The 24,650-nt window shown below is 40.0% G+C and overlaps 1 protein-coding gene across 2 annotated transcripts; it reads right to left on the bottom strand.

Moving 5' to 3' along the window:
* Positions 1 to 342: 342 nt before the first annotated feature.
* LOC118214743 (galanin receptor type 1-like) lies at positions 343 to 20,814 on the bottom strand. 2 transcript variants are annotated; one of them, XM_035394925.1, is made up of 4 exons: positions 19,724 to 20,814; positions 17,998 to 18,063; positions 3,559 to 3,903; positions 343 to 3,179 (listed from the first exon to the last, which is right to left on the bottom strand). In XM_035394925.1, the coding sequence occupies exons 1-3, from the start codon at positions 20,384 to 20,386 to the stop codon at positions 3,586 to 3,588; spliced, it is 1,047 nt and encodes a 348-aa protein (XP_035250816.1). In that variant the 5' UTR covers positions 20,387 to 20,814; the 3' UTR covers positions 343 to 3,179; positions 3,559 to 3,585. The 2 variants fall into 2 exon arrangements, with proteins under 2 accessions (XP_035250816.1, XP_035250815.1); XM_035394924.1 differs by having other exon boundaries at positions 343 to 3,903; positions 19,724 to 20,813.
* Positions 20,815 to 24,650: the final 3,836 nt, after the last annotated feature.

The following is a 24,650-nucleotide window of genomic DNA, read 5'->3' as shown; positions in this document are numbered from 1 at the left end:
TTTCTTCTTTCTCCTCTTGTTCTACATTTCCTGTGATTCTTTAACACAGCTTTTTTTTCAGCCGAATAACAGTTCTCTTTTATTATAAAAGTCCAGTGTTGTCTCTTACTGCATTTTGCAGACCTCAGAAGCAACACTGTCAAAACCTTTCAAAGTTTTCGATGCAAGATGTACCATATGAGGGAACCTCTCTCTCACACCTCTGACCTGCTTACTGGTCACTGATGACCTTCAATGACCACTCGGAACAGTGACTTGTCAGGATATCAGAAGAATTAAACTTATTAATAGTAAAGATTTATGCATCTTTGCAGTAATTAAGAGCAACAGAACACGCACGGGCACAAATCAAGTTAACGTTTAATACACCATTTTTACAAGCTTGACAACGTTTGCCTTTTACATTGCAAGTAACATACAATTAAACAGCTCATAACTCCATTTTATGACATAAACCTTCAAGTTTACAGTGTCACAACCATAAAATTCTTCATTTGCAGTTTTATAGTATTAATAAGATAGCAGAACTACTGCAAGGTCATTATTGACAATGCAAAAGGTCAAAACCATATTTGCATTGGCAATAATGTGAATATTTCTGGCCATTTTAGTAAATAAAGTGGGCTTTATGCTTTCATTTCAGCGTGATTTTCGGTGTGATTTTCTGAATTTATCTTAAATGAAAAAGAGATGACTGAGGCACAAGTGCGACTTCTGCTCTGTATTTTCCGGTGCAGGCGGTCTAGAGTGAAAGAGAAGGGCTGGCGGTGCAGGGTGGTTGGGGTAACATGGATTGCAGAGGTGGTGACACCGGGCTCTGGATTGCCACAAACTGCCAGATTTTCACCACTCCTTAAAATGAGTATCCTAACTTGAGCACTGGATCACCTGCATAAAATATAGCTTATGGACCCAGTTATATAATTAAGACCTTTGACTGCATGGGGTAAAAAAAAAAAAAAAATAAAAAAAATAAAAAAATAATAATAATAACAATAAAACCCAACAGCACCTCTTGCACTGCAGAACTTTGGTTGCCCCCTAAAGTTGTGCATATTTAACACCAGTTTCATTCAGGACAGAGATTCCCAGTCATGTTCCATGTAGGTTTGCTCATGACGTATAAACCCTAAAGGCTTCATTCAACTACTACTGTCTGAACTGAGCAGGGGTAAACCTCAAATAAATTCTCCTTTGTGGCTGAAACAGAGCTGGAAAACTAGGATACGATCTGCCAGGACCACAGCCGATTCAATCAAGCATTTGTTGTTTTACTGAAGTGTATGTGTATGTGGATGATTGTTTAAAATAGCAGTATTAAGGTAAATCAATCAACATGTTAAGCTATCGTATAAGCATTCACACACTGAAGCATAAGCATAGGTAAAAGCGCCAAAAACACTGACAGAGAGCCTAATTTGACAAAGTACAGTTTCAAACAGAAGATACACTCGAGGCAAAATGTAAGCAGCGAACCCCCTCAGTGGGAGAAGTTATGCACACACATCACATTTGAATACAGAGGCATGGTTCATTTTTAAGTCAACTTTTCCTGACTGGTTGTCATGCCCTACGCCACTTGAGTATTCAAGAGGTGCACTGTACTATACATCTTCAATCAGTTCTCAGGCCTCATTCAGGTGCTAGCATACTGTCCTGTTCTCAACTGACCTGAAGACGATTTTTTCACAGAAGCCTGATAAACAATAATCCTGAGGGAGGCAATCCTAACCGGTGGTCACCAACCAACCTTCTCATCTGCTAACCCACTAATACACAGTTAACTAATGAACACTCGCTCAGAACTCGGTGTGCAAGAAAAAAAATACTTTAACCTGGATACATCTGTATACGCTGACATTGGCACGAATATTACACAACTGCTACTGCTTCAGAGTCTGGTTTCCATAAAGCAAGTCCCCCACCATGTTTCCTTTATATATTCCTAAATTTCTTTCAGAATTCAAAATGTTGTTACATGAAACTGATTTTTTAGGAAGGGATAAACTTTAAATTTTGGTCTACATTATTGCCACACCATCTTTTTTTGGAATAAATTTAAAATTTACACTATTATCTTACTCTGAAAGCACAGAAAAATGTAAAATTCCACTGTTCCACTGTAAATAATATATTCCAGGTCTCTCTCTAAGACTGTTCCGTTAAACATATTCTTGTTGAAGAGATGCATTTAATTCTCTATAACATTTTTTTCCTTATTTTTTACATTTCATTTCTAATTCTCTGGAGTATTTGTAAGTGTTTGTATTTGAACTGAAGGGCTGTTTGCCTCAGTATTGTCAAAAAGACTTGTAAACATAAAGTATAGTGGCAAGGAAAGGTTTACCTGGATTTCTGCATTAATTGCGCATTAAATGTGGTCTGATCTTCATTTAAGTCACAATAATAGACAAACACATTCTGCTTAAACTAATAACACACAATAAATTGCACATTTCATGTCTTTATTGAACATAGTGCCTAAACATTCATAGTTCTGGACAGAAAAGTTTGTGGACCCTTGTATCTAGTAACTGGTAGGACCTCTTTAGCTGCAATAATCTCCACCAAATGTTCCTTATTGCTGCCTCAGACTTGCACAATGGTTAGGATTAATTTTAGACCATCCCTCCTTACAAAACTGCTTCAGTTCATTGATATTTCTTGGATTTCTTGAACAGCCTTCTTCAGGCCGCGACATCTCAAAAGGGTTAAGGTCTGGACTCTGACTTGCCCATTGCAAAATATTCATTTTCTTCTGTTTAAACCATTATGTAGTTGATTTACTTGTGTTTTGAGTCATCGTCGTCTTGGGGCACAACCCAGCACATTTACATCATGAACCAACACCCTTTCATCCTTAAACATATATATATATGTACATATATATATATATAGATAGATATCCAGGTGCTGATTATGGTAAGTTACAAATCAAAAATGTATAAAGCCAACTATTGGTGCCATAGGGATATGACCAGGGCAATTATCAGGGCAATTTATACCCCCCTCTCTATCATTTTCCTGTTTGGCATAGGAGTTCCAGGTACAGTGCAGTTGTTGTTTGGAATTTAATCAATCAAACATTTTTTTACCTGGACCTTTCAATGCAGAAGAAGAGTTGAACATCTTGGTGCAGAAGGCAGCCTGGGAGAATGTGCAAATTGATTGAAAAGGCCCTTTGAAAGTAAAATACAAACTGGTTGAATTCTCAACACATTTACTCATGAGTTTTTTTGGTTCGTATCTGACTAAAATAACATGGCAAAAAAAAGGTGTTGTACACATAAAACAACTCATTCGTTTGTTAAGTTTTTCAAACAAGAACAACAGTGTATATTTCCCTCCCATTTAAGTAGGTTTACAAAGCAGAAACATATCACTTGTAAATGTATCTGGGCGGCAGTGTTGTATAATGGCTAAGGAGTTGGTCTAACGGTACTTAACCAAGCAAGGTACTTACTCTAACCTGCATTGCTTCAGTATATATCGCTCTGGATAAGAGCGTCTGCTAAACGCCTGCAATGTAATGTAATGCAGCTCTTCAGCAGTCCTCACCAGGAGTCACCAGACTTGCCCCGCCGTTCACAAGTTGGTGGTGGAGTGCGTGGTGGAGAAGTTCTCCATGCGGATGCGCACCACCTTCTCCGCCGGCGGCGGCGGGAAGAAGAGGCGGCAGGCGAAGACCTGCTGGCAGGCCTTGCGGAAGTTCTCCGACAGGAAGGCGTAGAGGATGGGGTTGACGCAGGAGTTGCCGTAGGCCAGGCAGTGCGAGAGGAGGCGGAAGGCGAAGGAGGCGTCGTTCAGCGGGAACCGGCCGAACTCCACCCACATGGCGATGATGTGATGGGGCATCCAGCAGATCAGGAAGGCGGTGACCACCAGCAGGACCGTCTGGGCCGTCTGAGCGCAACACAGGAAGGAAGGCACACACGAAAATCAGAGCAGTATTACACAACTCTGCGGATCGTTTCACCTAAATTCCCCTCTTTTGTGCCACTCATGCTACATGTACCTCCATTCCAGAACTTGTTGTACTCTGTACCATCGCCCTGATGTTGCAGCTTGTACTGCCCCCTAGTTCGACTTAGCACAGGTTAGGTCAGAGTAATGTTCACTGTGTGAACTGGACTTTTACGTGTTCTTGGCTATGAATAACTGTTACAAAATTAGTATTGTACCTTATCGAACCTGTGTTTCGTAGTTGTTCCAATGACCTTTGGCATGCACTTGTTGGACGTCGCTTTGGATGAAAGCGTCCGCCAAATAAATGTAATGTAATGCTACAGGCCTCCCCAGCTTCATTCAGAAAATTAATTTCATTTCAAGGTCCTCCAGCATTTTGTCTGACATTTTCAGGTCTGATTTTACACCTTGTATAAAAAAACACCTGCAGCCCCTCCTAACTGTGCGCTCCAAACCACTGTCATTTCACACCCCTGCTGATCTCGCTTCACCGGTTAGCCGCTGCAGCTCGCATCCGGTTTAAAACCTCGGTATTAGCCCAGAGCGCAGCGAGTGGAACAGCTCTGCAATTACATCTTTAACTGACGCACTCATAATTGCTATGATTCCTGGTAACACCCTGCAGGGGCGTACTCCTCATTTGCTTTCCAGGAGGTTACCTAAAGCCACTCTTTTTGTTCATAAACAAGTTCATAGTTTTTTGGTTCTAAAATTTGTTTGTCCATCTTAAACTGACTGCTTGGGAATCCATGTCCATTCAAGAATACGAACGAGCTACAGAACTCCACTGTTCAACAGGCATCTGTGGAAGCAAGTCAAGGAAATTTTGCACTCAACAATGGAAAGCAATGAAAAAACAACAAAATATGCAGCAAGCTTGCCCTTGCACCCAGTCAGTTCTGAAAGAGACATTTTGATGGATCCAATAAATTATTCCTTTCACATTATAAACAGAAAACAGCCACTGGCATAAGCTGTTCATGTCAGTTTTTTCCCCAAGAGGCCACATACTTTGAGAACACATCAAAGTGTGATAAAGCTCTCCAATGTTGTTTGGAATTTTTTACACTGAGCGTCAAGAAAAATAAATAAAAATAAATAATAAATCCTCAACAGTGCTTTAAGGCTTTATGGTAGGCTAGCTGGTGTGGCTGCTTTATTTATCACAAAATAACTTAATATGAGGGAGAGCGTCCATTCCTACCATCAAAGTAAATGTTTTTTTTTTTGGTATAAATCACAATTATTGTGAAAGGCTTGATTATATGCTACATCATGCATCTGTCCACCTAGAAACCAACCCAGATCAAAGGCAACAGCCTAGATTTCACTCGGCACTTTCAACTCACCATTAAATGCAAGGCTTTTCCTACACAAGCACAGTTCAGTTTGGATTATTTGTGAAGGAGAAAAACAAAGGCTTTAATTTATTAGGGAGTCAAAAAGTTAAGGATAAATTCTGATTGAATCCAGGCAAGGGTTTTGGCTTCCTGTCAAAAAGCTCTCACAAAAGTATTATTCATTCGCGGCCTTAAAGGTTTGCCGGTGATGTATGCCCAGTGAGGGAAATTTATTGACGTTCTCTTATTAGCAGGTCATTTCAACAGAACCCATCAGCCTTCCAATTTTTAGGTCTTCAAAACCCACAATACATTTGTTATAAAGATTAGACTTCCGCGATGAGATATTGTTTAAGGAGGCTTGATTGATTATAAATGGTAGAATCACTTCAGTGAAGTTTATAATAGCATCAGCAAGTTTAAGAAGCCAGCCGTTAGTCACCAACAGGATGAAATGCAGATGGTTATGTTACGCTTGTTGATGTTCGCCACCATGCAATGCAAGCTTTCCCTTTGATGGTTACAGCACTTAACGTGTACTCACAGACCACCTCTGACACACTCATAGGACACGGTTACCATTAATATCAATGCACTTAGGGAGAAATTTACATTTCAAAAGTTGTCCAAACTATCAACAATTGTGAGACATCCCTAGTTAAGGTCGGGCATGAGCTATCACACAATTTTTGTTACTGCAGTTCTTTCAAGTACTTTTTTTTTTTTTTACAGAAATGAATAATGACTAAAGCAATGTGGAATGAGAAGCTGTTTTTTTTAACCTATGTTAAACCTATGTTAACCTATGTTAAATATTAGCACAGCAAAGAAGTTGGCAACACTCCTTCACGTCCTGCCTCACAAAACTCCAAGCCTTTATAATATTGCTGACATGGGGATTCGTTCCACATTGCTCTTATAAAATACTCATCGGCAAACATCCTTATGGACACTGAAAAGTATGGCAAGACTATTTAAATACGACTTTATGGACTATGTGTCCTTACACAAGTTATTTGGTCACTGGTTAACTGTGCATTTACATCAAATATTCTTTCCTTCAGACCTTCAGCTCATAACATTACAGTAGAGGAGGGTTCCATTATTTAACCAACTTATTGCTTATTGATCATCATAGGACAACCATCAAAATTGAATTTCACTATAATTATTCCCGTATATTTACATCATACAATGTTTAAAGCAGCACCTTGTAGAGCCCATATGATCCCATTTCTTTCATATATTTCACTCAAACTGTACAGTATGGTTCCGGAAATAATTTTAGCAAAACATATTTCTGTCTAATGCTCATCCTACCCTGTTGGTGGCAGTATGCAGCAACACAGGTGTCAAGCTGTAACTCCAGAAGAATAAGTAAAAAATACTTCATTTCCTGTTTTTCAACAGATGTTCCCATAGACTGTATTTAATAACTGAAGAGGATGGGAGGTTCTTTCATATGACATAACCCTTGATCTGATAATCTTATCAGTGACCTTCTATCTTTGGCATCACAGTTTTATTTTTTCCTTCCCTTCCGTTATAGTAAACACTGTTCTTCTTTCCACATTGTATTATTTAACAATAGTACAGAGACAATGGGCTTCATTTACAAAACATGCGTACAATCATATTTTGTCAAACTGTGTGTAAGAATGTTTGCACAAACATTTCAGCATTCATCATTTTTTTTTATTATCTGTATTTTTTTCATGGCTGTTTCCTTATGCTAATCTCATGAACATGATTGCACATTAAATTTACAATCAGTCAGAATTCGTCATCTCATACACCTGGGATATGTACAAAAACAAAGGTCTGCACATGCGTCATGAATTCCATATTGGTTTTTCATAGGAAGATTTTTAAGAACAAAAGTAAGAATCATTTAAGAAAGGTTTTGTAAATGAGGCCCATTTTTTTTAAATCAAAATTTTATTGTATGCATTCAATATGTACAAATCATGATGCTGCAAAACTATAGACTTCCATCCTTATCCTGACAAGATGCAACTGAATATCAGTAGAGCCATTATTGCATTAAATCCCATTACTTTCTGATCTTTTTCTCCTGCACAGGTGTGTGGATGCTTAATATGCATGTCGTCATCGTTTTTCAGCTTTACGAATGACCTTGCTCATATGCTAATTGGGAATCACTAATTTTGTCCGTTTTATCAGCCTCCCAGTTGGTTTTAAGATTAGCTCAGAAAAACCCTGTTTATGGACCTAGAAAATGCAGAGGAGCACACTTTATTGATAAAGAAAATAAATGCAAGGATGAATTTTATGAAAGCCTTTTCATGTGAGTGTATATATGAATATTTTGTTGGGGGAAAAACAAAAGAGTGGATGAAGACATTTAAAAAAGTCTTTAAATTGACAATGGCATGTTAAAGCACTTTGTAAGGACTATAAAAATGTGGGGGGAAATGCCATTGCTTCACGGACATACACAGTAGTAGAAAGCACTGTAGTCCCTTTTTGAGTAATTAAAAAGTGGGAATCAGGAGTATCGTATTTTTCTGTTTGGATTCCCTATTTCTGAAATATGTCCGGCACCCTTGGCAGCCAAAGGATAAACAGAACTTATTCCCTGAACTGAAATGTCAGATGGAGAATGCATACTTTTGAGAAAGCAGGAACCTGGAATTGTCAACATACTACCAGAACAACGGTTACAGTTTCCATAGCTACTAGCTACAAAAATCTATATCGTGCTTGTCCCCAGATTCCCTCATGGGTATAGAGTCAAATTGCTGTACTGACACCACCTGCCAAACTACCTGCCTAACTGCCTGCCAAACTAACAGCCAAACTACCTGCCTAACGTCCTGTTAAACTACCTGCCTCTCTACTTCTTCTCTTGGACTCCCTACCTCTCTGACTTCCTTGCTCTCACTGCCTCCCAAATGCACGTACGCACACACACATACAACTGCGTCTTGTAATGAAAAAGAGGAGGCTATCATCCTAGAATTTTATAGGTTCCCCTTTGTTCAGCATCTTCAAAGACCAAGATTTTCCCTTGGTATCCTGGCCTGGCGTTCAGATAGACAAGACAATGGACACAATATTCGAGACATCTAAGGCATTTTATAGCCTCTCATCTATCCAGAGGGAGAAAAACTTTAATGGAAACTTCGGGAGACTGCTGACAAAAAAGTATCTGACAAACTTTTGATGGCATGCATTTCATTTGATTGTTACTAGACAGAAATTGGATTAAAACCAATCACGCTCGCCCTATAAGAACATTACGCAAAAAAGCATTCTGTGCAGCTAATGTCAGTATCCAATCAGGTGTAAGGTAAAAAAAATTTTTTTTTTAAAGACAAGACCACACAGACTTGACAATATGCTGCAGAAACTGCTGTAATGTTCCTCTACACGTTTACAAGTATTGATTCTAACTGAGGCTATTACCGTGGACCAATATTGCAACCAATATGGAGGGGTTAAAAAGATGATGACATTCAACACCTGTATCACTGTCTCACTAGGGTTTCTCTGCTTGAAAGGTAGAATTTATGCCCGAAAATCCAAGTGCAAGACGTTGCAGTTTGAGTGAAAGTACAACATAACTCTGAAACTACCGACTGCAGGTAATCGCAGTGTGGGAATGCTGAGTGACTGCGATATTGCGTAGAGAGAAATAAAAAAAAATCAGCCCGCACAAAATTGGGTAACATTCCCAAACATTGTACATTTCCCATGCTGAAGAGAAAACTGAGAAACAAGCAGGAGCTGAAGATGGCTGCAATACAGGCCCGACAGAGCCTCACTTGGAGAAGATACTCAGCACCTTCTGTTTTCTATGGGTCGCAGGCTTCAAGGAGTCATTCCATACAAAAGATATGCAACAAAGTATTAAACAAGACTACTTTAATTTACATAACATTGATATGTCCCAAACACTATGTTGTCTTGAGATGCGGCTGGGGGGCTATGTATAAAAAGTGCTGTAATTTCTACAGAGTGAAACCAAAGTGTATATTAATACCCTTAAATAAAAACTGAGAATGCTCACTTTTTGATTGCAAATCTTTAAAAAAGAAAAAAAAAAAAAAACATCTTTGTCCCAAACATTATGCAACGCATAATAAAGGTTGTATGTATGTTGACTTGAATGCTGCGATAGGGTACTGACGGTTGGCACCCATACCTGACAAAAGGCAATGGATGGTATTTCACTTACATTTACAAGCTGAGTGAATAATAATCAACAATTGACCAATATTGAGCAAAGCAGGGTCTGCTGGGTGGATAATCATCCTGTTAAGGTATTACACTAGTGTACGGATAGGCCCCTTGGTCTGGTAGCAAATCCAGACCATGCCAGAGCCAACTGTGGCTAGTAGCCCCACAGAACGAAGCACAATATGCACTAGCACCACCCAGGCAAGATGGTAGTGTGTGGTCACACACCAGCAACCTCCACCAATCGAGAGGGAGCCTGCTAGCCGGTCTTCTGCGCTGCATATGAAGCATCTTCCTCTGACTCGTGTGTGTGTGTGTGTGTGTGAGTGTGTGTGTGTGAGCCCAACTTGAAAACTGTGTTGTGAAACAAAGTGGTGGCTGATATCACGTGCTTAGGAGGAGAAGACACGCTCGTTGTCTATGCTCTCCTGACACAGCAACTACAGTAAGTACCGGAGCGTGAACTTGACCTGACCGGACATTCCTAACTAGGGAGGAAGAGGAAAAAGCACTTAAAAAAAGCTTTTCAAAATTAAGCAATGCTGTCAAAAGTTAGGAGGCAGAAAATAGCACACAAGAAAAACAGTATGTATGAAAAAAGCAAGCTAGCTGTACAAAAAGAATGAAAGCTCAATGTCAAGCATCCTAGCTTCAAAAGCAAAATTGAAAATTTTGAAAGCCAAATTTCCAGACGTCATTCCAAACAAACTCCCAATGCAGCGTATTTCCACTCAAATCAACACTATTCGACTGCGTAAACAATAAAAAGAATATCTGATCTCCGTTTTAAGGACCATTTGGCACTGGAAACATCAGCGGACCTAAAAAAAAAAAAACAGGCGCCTTTCCAAGAAATGGCTTAAAATAATAAATGCAAGAATTATATTCTAAAAAATTATTTTTAAAAAATAAATAAATAAATAAATCACAAGCCAAGCCATGATTAAACGACAAATGACACATTCTCACGAGGTAGATAAAAAGACAAAAGGATGATTCATATCTCAGATTGCGGTGAACAGTCGTCTCCATGCGCTGGACGTGATTGCCTGCTTATTATGGAAAGCTACAGTCTCCTCTTGCGCGCTGAGGTTTGGCACAGCAAGCGCTTGACGCTTATCTGAGAGGGGCCTGCTGCAGAGGAGGCTGAGAGACGTGACTGGTGAAGTGGTTTGATTCTGTGCTTGACCTCGCCAGCTGCGCAAGATCAGTTGTTTTGTGGCCCGCGTCTAATTTAGGGGATCTAATTTAGGGGACCATCCAAACACACACAAGTACTGTACAGCAGTTGTTTTACATCTGGTGTTTAATTGGGACGATCTGCAGCAGTTCCCGCAACTGATAAAAAATTGACCTGTACTAAACTGACCTGTACTAGAAATATTCACGAACCTTTTAGGACAAAGCGCACTGTGCTTGTGAATGCATGAGATAAAATTAATTTTAAAAAATTTGATTGTGGTTAGTATAAACTAAAACTGTGATGCAATATACATATTGTGGCACGATCACACAAGTCAAGGGAGAGTTTGAGGTCGCAAAAAAGTCAGAGGCTGATTAATTCAAAATGACTTCACTACGCCGTCACATTCACGAGATCGATTTCTACCGTTGGCTGCAAGTTGTTTAATCATTCCAGTCAGTTATACAAGGCTCACACAGACATGCCACTAACACAATTTTCTGATCATGAAAGGAAGCTGGGTGGCTATGATCATTAGCCAATAGAGAACGAGGTGATAATGTTCAGCGCTCTGTCTGCGCAGAGGTCACAAGGCTCCTGAAAAACCCACAGCACAGCATCTTTGCTAATGGCTCACCAACGGAATAGTGTCTATACCCCCATGCCATATGTATTAATAATTAAAGGAGGCCTTTCCTCATTAATTTCTCACCAATTATGTCTCTTTGTACTATGTACTGTCAGTTCTGTGCAGTCTGCATAAGCACTTTTATTAACTGAGCCACTAAAAAGTACCAGGGGCGCTTCTATAAAGCAGTAAACCCAGGAATAAAGGTTATGATGATATTTTTAAGTCAGTCTCACAAGGGCTGCAGATTTCGTGGGAGCTTGATATGCCAAATATTTCTGCTGGTGTCAAGCGCTAAACTGTAAAGATTGTGTCTACACTCTTCCTGCCTCTTATGTCATCCTTGGTTATTCATAGAACACTGAGACAAATTTAATCCATAAGGAACACATTTTTTTTATTTTTGCGGGTAGGTTAAAACAAGCTTTGAATCTCGATCATATTTCTCCAGATCTCTGAGACTCGTGTATGATACATATGTTGTGTTCATTGGCAAAAAGCTACTGCTACTTTTATTATTATTATTATTATTAGTAGTAGTAGTAGTAGTAGTAGTAGTAGCAGTAGTATTATATCTAGATGTTTTATTTACATGGAAATAGGGGAATACGATGAAATGTTTTCCTTGAAGCTCATATCTATTTAAAGCCCAAACCTCAATTGTTCATCAGTTATTTTCCTTGTGTTCTGAACATTCTTCTGGACCCTTTATTTAAAACATTTTTTACAAACATATTTATTGTTGGGGTAGCTATGGTGGCATGTAAAATGTGAGACCAACAGAGGCATTATTAGTTTAACTGTAAGAGTGCCCCCCCTCCCCTCCCCCCCCCTCGCCCCCACGAGTGTGCATATGGTCTGAAAATGGGGTAATCAGTGCCTGGCTCTGGCAATGTGAAGGTCTGGAGAGGATCAGAGAGCTGAGGCTGTGGACCGGTCAGAATCTGGATCATTCCGGACAGGAATCCGGAGTCACGGGCTTCATCTGGCCTTTGCTGTCTTTTTGGTGAGCACCAATAACAGTACAGTGAGCCCTCCATTCACTAATAACTTTAATTTTCACTCATTTTAGAGTAAAAATTACTGCTGTTGTCAAGGGTTACATATTTTCCTTTGATGCACTGGAGTTCTAGTCTGAGAAAATAAGGCTTGTGTGATTAGGTGGATAAATCAATTTTTTCCCTCCTTTTTTTGTCCCTCATTTGGAATGGGTAAGCAGTCGTCTCTCGGGGCGCTGCAGCTGAACGGACAGCACTCCTTCAGAGCACTCACCTCCAAGCTGGCGGCCATTTTGCACACTGAATGCCTCAGCGCTGTGAGAGCAAGACACACTTATTCTACCGCGTGTCCCCGTTGCTGTGCCGCAGGGAGCTGAATAATGGCTTAAGGAGGTTTTACTTAGTAAGAAGTAGAACTTTTTGAGCAAAAAGACGCAAATGAGAACAACTGAAGAACAAAAACATGCGGTGTTGCGTGTTCTCACGATGCAGTGTGCGACGGCCTCCAGGGAGAACTTTTATAAAATGTCTTCCTCGTTCTCCGACCTCCCTCTCTCAGCTATTGGTCCAAATATCACATGGTTGGTTATGTCACGGTAGAGATTTCAGAGGGCAGACTTCACATGCTAATGTATGGACAGCCAACGCCAATATCTCTTCTGTAGAGATGGGATTTCTGTGAGTTCCCGCATGTTTGATGAATGGTGCTACTCGTTTCAGCAAGTCAAAACGCCTAGCACACATTTGGAAATAAGAGAAGTGGACCTCCTCGTCTAAACTTCGCATTTGCCGAATGTACAGACAAAACTCTCCATTCTCCATCCTACTCTGATTTACAGGGCGAATGTACCATCTCCTTCGCCTTTTTTTCTTCTTTTGCACAGCTAGATAAACTTTAAGCTCTTCTCTCTGTCTCTGTCTTCTATCACCGCCGCCATTGTTGTTTTGTGTTGTCATCTCGCGTAGCCCTTCTCCTTATACATTGTGGTGGAAATTCTCTAGATCTCCAAGTTCGGTGAAAAGAGTCAAATAGACTTTCACACAGTATTCAGTTCAAATGTTTATTTGGCCAAATAGGAGAGTTCACACAGAGAAAAAACAGTTTCTGCGTGAAGGCTCTCTGAACACTAGAGATTCTTCTCTTTTATAAGCTTCTAACACTTCATAGGCGTGTCTCGCATAGTTCCCTGATTGCGTGAAGCAACTAAGGGAGGGGTGAGAGGTACATTTGTAATGTTCCATTTACTGTTTCTTAAGCATAATTTTTCTATCACGACATCCATGGCGTAGCCACGAGACGGAGGTCTGGACGAGATTCCAGCCCCGGTTAATAGCTGCCTCGTAATTATTCTGCGCCCCCTAGTGGCGTGGAGTGACATTAAACGGTGCGGTGTCCTCACTGAGTGTACCGACAACGGTGTTCGTGGACATGTTCGCCGGTGGTTCTCAATCCTGAAGTTCTTTCTTCTTACTGAGTATACCGCCAGCCTCGTACATTTGCAGAAGCAGAAAATGGAAGGTAAAGATGTGAAGAGATAACTGAACATTGTTTAGACACTCTTCGGGTTTCTGTTTTATCTGTCGAGTACTTTTACATCCTCTCTGTAAGAGCCACTCACAATGGTGGGTACTTGCAACTCGGGGGATTTTTTAAAAAGATGCGCGAGTAATCGGCAATCGGTCTGCTGAATACAGATGAAGGTTTCAGGCCAAAAAAAAAAAAAAAAACTGCACGCAAATGAGAGGGGATATCTTGACCAGAGGAGGATTCTTTTTTTAATAATCAATAATGAATACGATGCCTGTGTTGGTCTGATAAAATGAAAACTGTGATATAGATTGCGTCCTTGCTCCTCAAGCGAAGGTGGCACTCAACCCCCTGGGAAATGAACTGCTCAACTGAGCACAACTGAGACTGTACATAAATCTGTTAGCATTGCTATGCCTTTGCTATAAAAGGAGAGCCTTGCACAATGACTTCGCGCTCGCCAGAAATGTCAGAAGCATAAACCCTTCAGAGGATGGGAAATAGATCAGAAACCCACTGCATTGTTTTTGAGATTTCAAGAGATGGCAGCCCATGCAGACTCACAACACTATTATTATAGTTCTTTTTTAGCTTGGTTTCCAGAAACAGAACCCAGGGGTGCACTTTGATACATAAGTCACAACAACATTTTTGTAAACATCACCACTACGGGGAGATATCTGAAAGAGAAGCTTGACAAAAAAAATTTCAGAAAAAATACCAAGATAAATATTTCTATTCAACGTATTGTCCTACAGAAATATAACATGGAAGCTTATATAAAAAGGCGACAGAGTCATCTTTTACTGTCATTTACAGGAAATTACTTTCGGGGTAAAGTGCAATGTTGCTTTAGTCTTAATGATCTTTGCAAATCTTTTCCCTGGAACTCACACCACAAAGTACAAAATAATCAATCTTACAACAAAACTATTCAAAAATTGAACTGTATTTTGACTGCCAAAATGCAGGACACACCATAGTATCCATCTCTGCCTTCTCAGTGGACTGTTCTTGATGAAATTGCCAATTCACTTCCTAGATTGCCATTTCTTGTAGTTGATTCAGAGTTTGTAATCCATTTTGCCTTGCACCTGGAACCAATGCACGGACATCACGGTTGAGGAGTATGTGCTTTAAATCACACTGGATCCGAGTTGGTGTCTTTCCTTCACAATTCCATGCCAGCTACTGTTCCTACTGAAACATGAGCAGTCATCACTGAAGATTCCACACTCTAGCCAAATGTGCCCTTAACTGCCATACTTCTGTAAAAATCAGCAAACTCTCTTCCAGCTATGGTTTCCAAAATAATGATCAACTGGGCCTGCCTAGGACTTTCATACACTACCATGGGAATGCTGGAATGGCATTTGCTTAATTATTGCAGGAACCACACCTTGGTGGAAGCACCTGCTTACAATACTTTGCACCTCTAATTTAGTCAATGTTATCTTCCAATTTTAAAAAATGTACACAGAATCCAATGTGGGGAAGATTGTTAACCACAGTGCCTTTGAATCCCTCTTGAGGGCTCATCAATTACATTTCACACCTCATGGCTACCTCCCATTCAATATACAACAGGACCAGACACCTGCGCAAAAAAGGTCATGTAAAAATCCTTCACAAAGCATTACAACACTTCATGAATAACACTGTTAATTCATTGGCTCTCAAGAAAATCCTTAGATTCTTATTCTGTAGATTACCGCTTTGTTTAAATATAAGTTCCCAATGGATACGCGACATTTCCGATAAATTAAATGTCATGCCTGTTTTCAACCTATGAAGCTTTTAAATATATATATATTTTAATATTTTTAAATGACACTCAATACCCACGCTTTGCACATAACACGCATTACCAAAGTAGATGTTTCCAAAGCCATTGAATCATCGACCAGGCTGATTTCTCCTCCTGTCTCCCAAACAGTACACCGTGTGCAGTCTTTAGACTAAAAGGTTTTGACAAGATGATCAAAGCATCAACTCCAGTGGGATCTCCTATACATTACATTACATTACATTACAGGCATTTGGCAGACGCTCTTATACGTGGCTGTGTTTACATATATTTATCAGACTAATCACTGAGTCTGACAGATCAACAGCCTAAATATGTACAGGAATCTCAGAAATCTGAAGACATTGTGAAAGAAAAAAAACGTCTGGACTCTTGACACTGAGCTGCAAGGAAAACACCAGCTACATTAATTAGAGAGAAGGAAAAACAATATTTTATATATTTATATTAATATTTTAACTTTCATTCTGAATTGGCCTGAATCGGCCTGGCACTTCTTATTTTACTTGCTTTGTTACTTGCTGGACTGACTAAACAACCTCGTATATACCGTATGACTCAGAATTCATATTCTAAATACACAAAATCTGCTGCTACGGCTGCTACAAATGCTGCTCCAGCCATTATTACAACAACCACCGCTAATATCACTACTTCCACTGGCTAGTAATGTTATAATCTTAATGGCTCTTATTAGCAGCACAATACAGTCGGGAATTCAGCTGAGACCTTGGACAGCACGCAGGACTGGCGTGTTTTCTGTTCCTGATGTGGTCTGTATTTGAGGGCCCTCATCCTGACCACTGCACCCAGGCTCTGTGCATGTCCCTGGCCCACTGACAGATAACTGCAAGGACATCTCTCAACCCGGCTCACAAGACCATGAACGTGTCCATGAACGTGTTTATGTTCCCATCGTGGCCCGACACCGTTTTGCTTATTCGAACCAGCTCTGCCTGACAGTGTCCTCAAATTTTAATGCATTAGATGTGGTTCGTGTGCAAAAGGCCAGAAATAAGGGGCGCTGATGGTGTACAAGGGTCAGCAGCCAATGACGATGATCATAATGGTAATGCATACAATACACGTAATATGCACTGTGCCATTCTATTATCGCATTATTGTATGATCACTGATACAAGGTACAAACATTTATGAATTTTCATGAAGGCAATATAACAGAGCACGAGTGCCAAAGGATACTCTTTAGTGCAAGACCTAACCCTGATTACCTTTATTGTGGTTGAATCCTGTTCCGGGAGTACTTTTAATGCACAATTTCAAATGAACCGGAAAACAAACCCATTAAATTCAGCGGATATTTTAATGGGTCTGAAATATAGAGTAAATATTCATTTGTGCTCATGTTAAAGTCCATGTCTTATCCTGTATAAATGAATATTTCCTCACAGCAAAGCCTCTGAATTGAGGATTTAAGTCTGAAGGTTAGGAGTTTGTTGCTATAGCTACAGATGTCTGCCTCGTCATTATGCTGTAAAAGCAACTTCTCCTGAGCACATTAGGAGCCAATTTTACCTCATTATTATAATTACCAAACATTTCCAGGTAGGGTATCATATCCCTCCCAGAGGTTATGGACATGTTACTTTAGCAGTCTGGTAAAAGCACCATTATTTCTGCTCTTCTCCTTTTCGGGCGCTAACGGCAAACAAGCTACCTCTGTAGTCAAAGAGGTAACATCCACTCTCCCATCATTTCTGTTTCCCTAAATAAGGCAAGGAATTATTAACACTGCTGAGTGCCTCCGTGACGGTCTTTTAAACACAAGGGCTCAAATTAAATTATAATTTCTTGGTTTTTGTTTATATTACGTGGCTTTTCATGTTGTATATTAAAAGGGTACTTCAGGCGAAAAAGCTGTGAGGTTTCCCCTCGGTGGATTGAACAAGCTCCTAAACACACTGCAGACATTAAAAATATATTATTTTTTTTTATTTGACACAGGTCCATCATTTCCAGTCAGTTATTTCCAAATTAAGCTGGAATTCCCTAATTCAGCAGGAATCACTTTTGTTTTACACTGACAACATATGTGAAAACACCAAAGACTGATGGAAAACACTTGCAGGAATATGCCTCCAAAGCATACAGTAAACTGGAACATCCACACCAGGCTCAGAGTGACTCAGTGATTCTAGCTTGCAGTGCTCTACTTCCTTTTTGAATTAAAAGGTTGCTAACCAGACACGGTAAGTAAACAGGATGAAGACTAAGAAAGACTAAGGATTTTATTTTTAACCAATTTCAGAGTACAATTAGGATATGGCTATTCCACAGTACAATTTCCAAGGGCACAATCTAGCCTCATACACCAGGGTCCTACCTTTTTCTTTGAGCGCTCAGACTTCTTGGACATGTTCTTGATTTTTTTATGGAGATGGAACAACACCTTAAAATAAAAGAAGATGTTATAAAACTTGTAAATGCATCACAATCATACATCCTCATAGAGGAAAAACAGAAGACTGTGCAGTGTAATATCGATTGACAAACGGAAACATCAGCTAACACAACAGTGCAGGAAAACAAAAGCTTGTTATTTTGTTAGTGCAGAACATACAATTCCTCATGTGTACATGACTAACTGTGATTTAATATCATTAGAACACATTTTTCATATTATGTAACACAACTATCAGTATGCCAGACTAGCAGAGCACCAAGACATCTTACACACATTTACCACAGCCTGTCAAAGTAAGAAATATCACTTCTCTATCTCCATGCAAATTAAACACAGAAAACTATTTTTAAAAATAAAAAAAAATGTGTATAATAAAACACTTAAAGCATTTTGCTGAGCAAAAAGCAGCCTTTATTTGGTCTTTTAAAGGTTGATGTGGGGTGCCAGCCTGGGACTGGACAAATGCAGAAAGTAAAGAAATACCACGCACCGAATATGGTCAAGAGGCATTTCACACGGTACCATTACAATAGTAAACACAGTACAGTACGAGTCACATCGAATATGACCGAGGAATTTCGCATATTAATATTGTATAGTAAACATGTGTAATCTGTCTAGGCTTTAAAATAAGTATAATGGTATAGGTATAATTATCATTATCCCACACAAATGCATCTTCACTTCTGGTATCTGAGTGATGCGAATAGAAGGTGACGGATACAATTTAAAGAGCGGCCCAGTAATCCGCTCATCAAAATTACACACAGCAAATCACTGGTCTGGATAATGAGAACCGATTGCACATTGTTGCAAGTTTGAATACTTATTAATATTATCTCCATTCTTTTATTGTCACGTACTATACATAATGGCAGAGACATTGTGCCCTTATTTCTTGCAATTTGTGAGGAATATTACTGCCTTCGTTGGTCCGCAGAAGGAGGTGGCATAAATAAATATAAAATATCAGATTAAACCATATTAAAACTAAATTTTAAAAAAGTAATTATTTATTTTTAGTGGGATCGTGCCTTCATAATGTGCGTTTAAAAATAACAGGACACCTACTCATTAGGCATCTTATTGTTATCTGTACCAATATTAGTTAAAGTTAAACACATAAATTTGGCGGCGTACATATGCAAGTTCGGTCGGTTTAACCTCTCAATTTTCAGTAGAACTGGGCAGAAATCTCTCCACCACTTTTTTAATACATTGCCATTTCACATTCACTTGTGGGGTTGAAGTTGCGCGTAATTGATACCATAAAGCGCAAGGGTTATGTACAAATTCTTATCAGTAGTTGGCCACTCTTGCACTTTGATCGTGCTTTCTAATAGTGCTTTGTTACGGTGGCTGCTCTTTGCGACAATAAGAGGGTACGAGACACCGTACTTTGGATGACAAGTCGTCCTATATGTCGACGAAATAATCCATTCTGAAGGAGTCACTATTTAAATTACGAGGCTGTTCGTAATTATCAACAATCTAAATGACTTAAAGATTCAAATGTCAACGTTCAAAACACCTACAGCTCACGGGGTGTTGTTTACAATTAACGCAATGGAGAACCAGGATCAAAGCACCCTACATACATTTCACCACCAACTAAACAATACAGATAAACGAAAAGTTCCCTTACCTTGGCATAGCAGCATGTAATCAAAACCAAAGGTAACAAATACCCAATTATCAAAATTGTCACTTTGTAGGTGTGTTTGGGAACTTTATTGGACCATTCCTCCCAGCAAAACGAGCTGTTAGGAGCTTCTGGGTGGCTGGTTAATGTCTGATGTTGGGCCACTGGAATTGCAAAGACAAATGACAGAATCCAAATAGTACAAATCCCAATGACCGCGTTCTTCTTATTGCGAATGCAATGGGACTTCTTTGAGTGCACTACAGCAATGTACCGGTCCACTGACATGGCCACGAGTGTGAAGATGCTCACAAGCATGCATACCATGACGAAGTAGTGTACAAATTTACAGAGAAAGGCGCCGAACACCCATTCGGGCAGGGAATAAATAGTTGCTTGGAATGGGACGCAAAAAAGGAGAAAGGACAAGTCCGCTATACTCAGGTTTAGTATAAAAGTGTTGGTCGTACTTCTGGAGCGCCTGGACTTGATCCTGCCAATTACAATCATCACCAGTGTGTTGCCTATGACACCCAAGAGAAATATAAATCCAAAAATGACAGGGACGATTACTACCTCCGGACCTCCATAACTCTCGGTGGTTGTCTGATTCATTTCCAGCAGGCTGTCAGCCCACATAAATGTATCGTTTCCAGACAGGCGCATGCTTTCACCCTACGTTACCATCCGTCACGCGTTAACAAATACATGCACTCTTATTTCTGTTGGAAAAAAGTAGCCATTTATTCCGGAGTCTCGCGTGTTTCTCATGTCTTTCTTGTAATCCCGGTCTTTTTCCCGATGTCGACAACTCCACAAGCTCCTTCTGCCAGGTTTGACCGAAAAACGCCCTCAATGAGCTCAAAAAGTTAACACGTAAATCCACACTGCGCTGCTCTAAAAGACTCAGACCGTTCCATCTCACAAGCCCCAGTTGTTCTTAAAGCGGTATCTGCGCAGTAGCATGATCGCATTATCCTCGAATGCAACATGGGTGGTTCAAAGACTACACTGAAGCGACAAGCAATGTGCCAATGACCTTTGCCACCATAAAGAGCTCAGTACATTGGAAGTTGAGGCGTGGGAGGAAAGCATTCATTCCTGCTGCGTTTTGTCCCAATAAAATAAACACCTAACGGTTTATGTGTACTGAATGACGACCTGTCATTTCTGTCACGATGCCAACCGACTGATTTACACGAAGAGCTGGTACTTGGTCGTTTTTTACCCATCAGCACTGCCACTATTCTGTCCCTGTTTGAACAGTTTAAAATAGTATTAAATTATTGCGCGCTTTCCCTTGCTCCAGTGCCGCAAAATGTATGGTTGGTTGCACAGGGGCATGAAAAAGTATTTGCCCCCTTCCTGATTTCCTGGTTTCAGATCTTTTGACAAAATGTAATGGTAAACGGAGTCTAAATAAAGACAAAAATACAAAAAGTAATTGCCCCCTTAAACTCAACTGGTTGCACCGCCTTTAACAAAAATACTATAAGTGCAACCAAATGTTCTTACTCTGTGATTTTACCTTTGTTTTTACTCTGTGATTTTACCTGCCTGTACAGCACTTTGGTCAACATGGGTTGTATTTAAACGTGCTTTATAAATAAATTTGATTTGATTTGATCTGAAATGCTTCCCACTATTTGATATTAGCCTTTCACATTGCTCTGGAAGGATTTTAGCCCACTCTTCTTTGCAGAACTGCTTTAATTCAGAAAGGGCAGGAACTGCTCATTCCAGGTCCTGCCACGGTATCTTTATTGGGCTTAAAAGACTCGGGCGATCATCCAGGTGCATTTTTACTAATGTGAGCATGGGTGCGTCTCTTGGTTAGCAGTGGTTTCGTCTCGCTGCTCTCCCATGAATCCCATTTTCACCAATTTTCTCGTTCTTATTGTGGAGTCATGAACACTGAACTTGGTGGAGGCTAGAAAGGCTTGCAGATCTTTGGATGTTCTTCTGGGATCTTTGATGACTTCCTGGATGAGATGTCACTGCGCCCTTTTTTTGAAAAAAGATGCGGTTTTATTTTTTTGGCTGATTTAGTTGGTTGAGTAACCAAGGGTGCAATTACTTTTTCATATGGGTGATATGGGTGTTTAACTTTTTTCATTCAATAAATTAAATAATTATTTTAAATGTGTCCGTTTCATTTCAATGTCATTTTGTCTAAAGATCTGAAACCATTCATCATGACAAATATGCACTAATAGAGGAAATCAGGAAGGGGGGAAATACTTTCACAGCATCTCCCACTCAGGAACATTGTCAGTATCAAAGCAAATAGATTGGATTTGAATGTTAAAATCAAGGGAAGGATAGATTGATTATATGCTTCCTTAAAAGGTCGTATGAAAGACAACGTAAAACACCAGAGGCTGCTGCATGTAGACTACATTTTCTGGCTCTCTATTCATTGCCTTGTGGACCAACATTAGTTACAGAATTGGAGTGTCAGGAAGAGGTTTATAAAATCATCAGAAAATATGTTCTTTACATTGCTTTCCCCCAGCCTCAAAAAACATGTTTTGTTGTCATTTATTCCACCGATGGAATCATATGCCCATCTAATAAGTTAAAAGCTCAACTCTCCAATCATATGACAACAGAATACCACTGATTTTGCAGTATCATAGACATACACAGGGGTGTCGTAGTGGGGGGGAAAGTGGGACTGACTACCCAGGGCCCGAATGGGGGGAGGGCCCTCGAAAAGCCTGGAATGATGCGTGAGAGACATGGATGAAGAGAGGAAGGGGGCCTACAGAGACTGCTTATGTATAGGGCCCAGAATTTTGTGCTACACTCCTGGACATACAGGACCCTTTTCATTGTAGACAGACAACGGGGCATCAAGCAGAGTATTTACAAGCCCAGGTAAAATTAAAATTTGGTTCATGGGAGTGACTCAAACAAGCCTTGTTCTTTTGCTTTTTGTCGACGTAAGATCACCCGTTTTCACTGTCATTGCCTAAATGCTTAAACTGCTACAGTGTCAGACAGCCATTTTTGTAGAGTACTACTTAAATTATACAATTTGATGAAATGCAAACTTGAATTGGTTTTTAAAAATTCTTTTACCAGTGGTACACCGTGGAATGCACGTGAATGCAAGGCTTCTAGCCAGTCCAAAGAAAATAGAATTTAGAATGCAAAAGAACGTTTGACAGATTGTGATACCTTCAAAATATATGCACCACTGAATTCATTAAGTGATAAGGACACTGCATAATTTAGCAATGCCCGAGTTAGACTTTTCAAATATCCTTTCCAGTACTTTATCAGGAGGTGAAAAACTACTTTCAGTGTTTTCCCCCTGCATGGTGAAATCACTAATAACCAGTACTGTCTTACAGCGATAACACGTCCACTTTGGAAGGCATAATGTATAAACCCATCATTTTATAACGAGCGACACACACTGGCCCAGACCCAGGAATAATTACATTTTGCATTCATGCATCTTAAAACAAGAACAGCAGACCAGGAAATATCAACCCTGACACAAAAAGGTCAATAGCATTTGGAACTCTGGAGCTCCTTCTCCTGCCATATCTTACTTGTGACAGGTACAGCAGATCCATAGGACAATCTAATCTAAAATCAATAAAAAAAAATCCCCCTTGGCTCTTCCTGTCTTCCCTGGCTACGCTTACATTCTGTATACATCTAATTGTTCAATCAATAACACAGAAAACAAGCAGAGCCAGGAAAGTGACAGTCGCATGCACAGGATCCTACTCGCGTTGTGGATTAAAGCAACAACTGAATCAGAATCAACTAAACGTAAAAGCAACCAACAAAAGAGGACAGAGGTGTCCCTCCCTCTCACTTATTTATAACCTGTACAACTTAAGCAGAGTGTGTATGTATGTGCGTGTGTGTCTTATGACTTCACTAACTTCAAACTCAACACGGCCAGCATAACACTATTTTCAGCCCTAGTGCAGCTCAGCGTTCAGTTAGCACGCCTGATTAAGTCATTCGAGGAGCCGCAGGAGAAATTAGCTCCTGAAGTGACACAGCGCGCATCACGAACAATAAAAATGGCTTCCGCCAACACGCGAGAGTAAATCTGGAGCTTTCAAGTTATTTGCATCAGCCCTGTATTTACAGAATTAGCTACGCTCTGAAGGCACAGCAGACGCTGCTGCGACCGGACAGCAATTTTGATTATGAAGCGGTACACATTTTTAAAACCCGTTCCCTTAGCCTCTTAGCCCCTGCTCTGAGAAATTCTTTGCATGAGTAAGACGATTTTGGGATAGCTGTCGTTCATAGCATCAGCCAGGTCTTGGTCAAGCATCGATGGCATGCGACTCGGGGGGGGGTGGGGAAGAGAAAAAAAAATAAAAACACGATGCAATGAGACTTCACCATATGCAGATTTTTAGTTTCCCCAAAATACAAGACTGGATAAAAAGCAACAAACAAAAACTAATGCATAATCTAAAGTAGTAATGTAATGTATAAGCTTGTGAGTATGTCTGAAAAAACACAGATTATGATTTACACTGCAGTTGCCTACAGAATCATGGTGACTTAATCACAGCCAGCAACTGATAGGCTGCTAGAATTCCATAAAGCCATTTAGCTACTTTTCCCATCAGAACAATGCATTATGAAGAGAGCCACATGTTTTCACTGATTCAGTTTTGCAAATGGTAATCCTGTTGTTGAAAACGTGAGGTCACTGACTGCAATTACCTTCTGATTTATTAGGTGAAGAGGGACCAATCACAAGGAGGTCTGTGTAAATGACTGTGACGATGTACAGGATTACAGAACTCTGAACTTCACAATCATTGTCACGTGTCATTTAGTACACACACATTTAAATGCATACCCACATACAAAGACTGCGGGGGCAAAAAGGAGCATGGGGAACAGCAAATTTCAGCAAAGTTTAAACTACTGTTCATTGGCC

This window comes from Anguilla anguilla, chromosome 16 (assembly GCF_013347855.1).
Source record: "Anguilla anguilla isolate fAngAng1 chromosome 16, fAngAng1.pri, whole genome shotgun sequence".
NCBI classification, from domain to species: domain Eukaryota; kingdom Metazoa; phylum Chordata; class Actinopteri; order Anguilliformes; family Anguillidae; genus Anguilla; species Anguilla anguilla.
Note: the sequence above shows the minus strand (reverse complement) of the source record. Positions and strands in the feature narration are given on the sequence as shown.

Excerpts from the sequence above, each read along its gene's own strand:
- LOC118214743 (XM_035394925.1), bottom strand. The coding sequence starts at position 20,386 with ATGCGCCTGTCTGGAAACGATACATTTATGTGGGCTGACAGCCTGCTG. Across the intron at positions 18,064-19,723 it reads TTACATGCTGCTATGCCAAG|GTGTTGTTCCATCTCCATAA; the intron begins GTAAGGGAACTT and ends TTTTATTTTAAG. Across the intron at positions 3,904-17,997 it reads CTGAGCGCTCAAAGAAAAAG|ACGGCCCAGACGGTCCTGCT; the intron begins GTAGGACCCTGG and ends TGTTGCGCTCAG.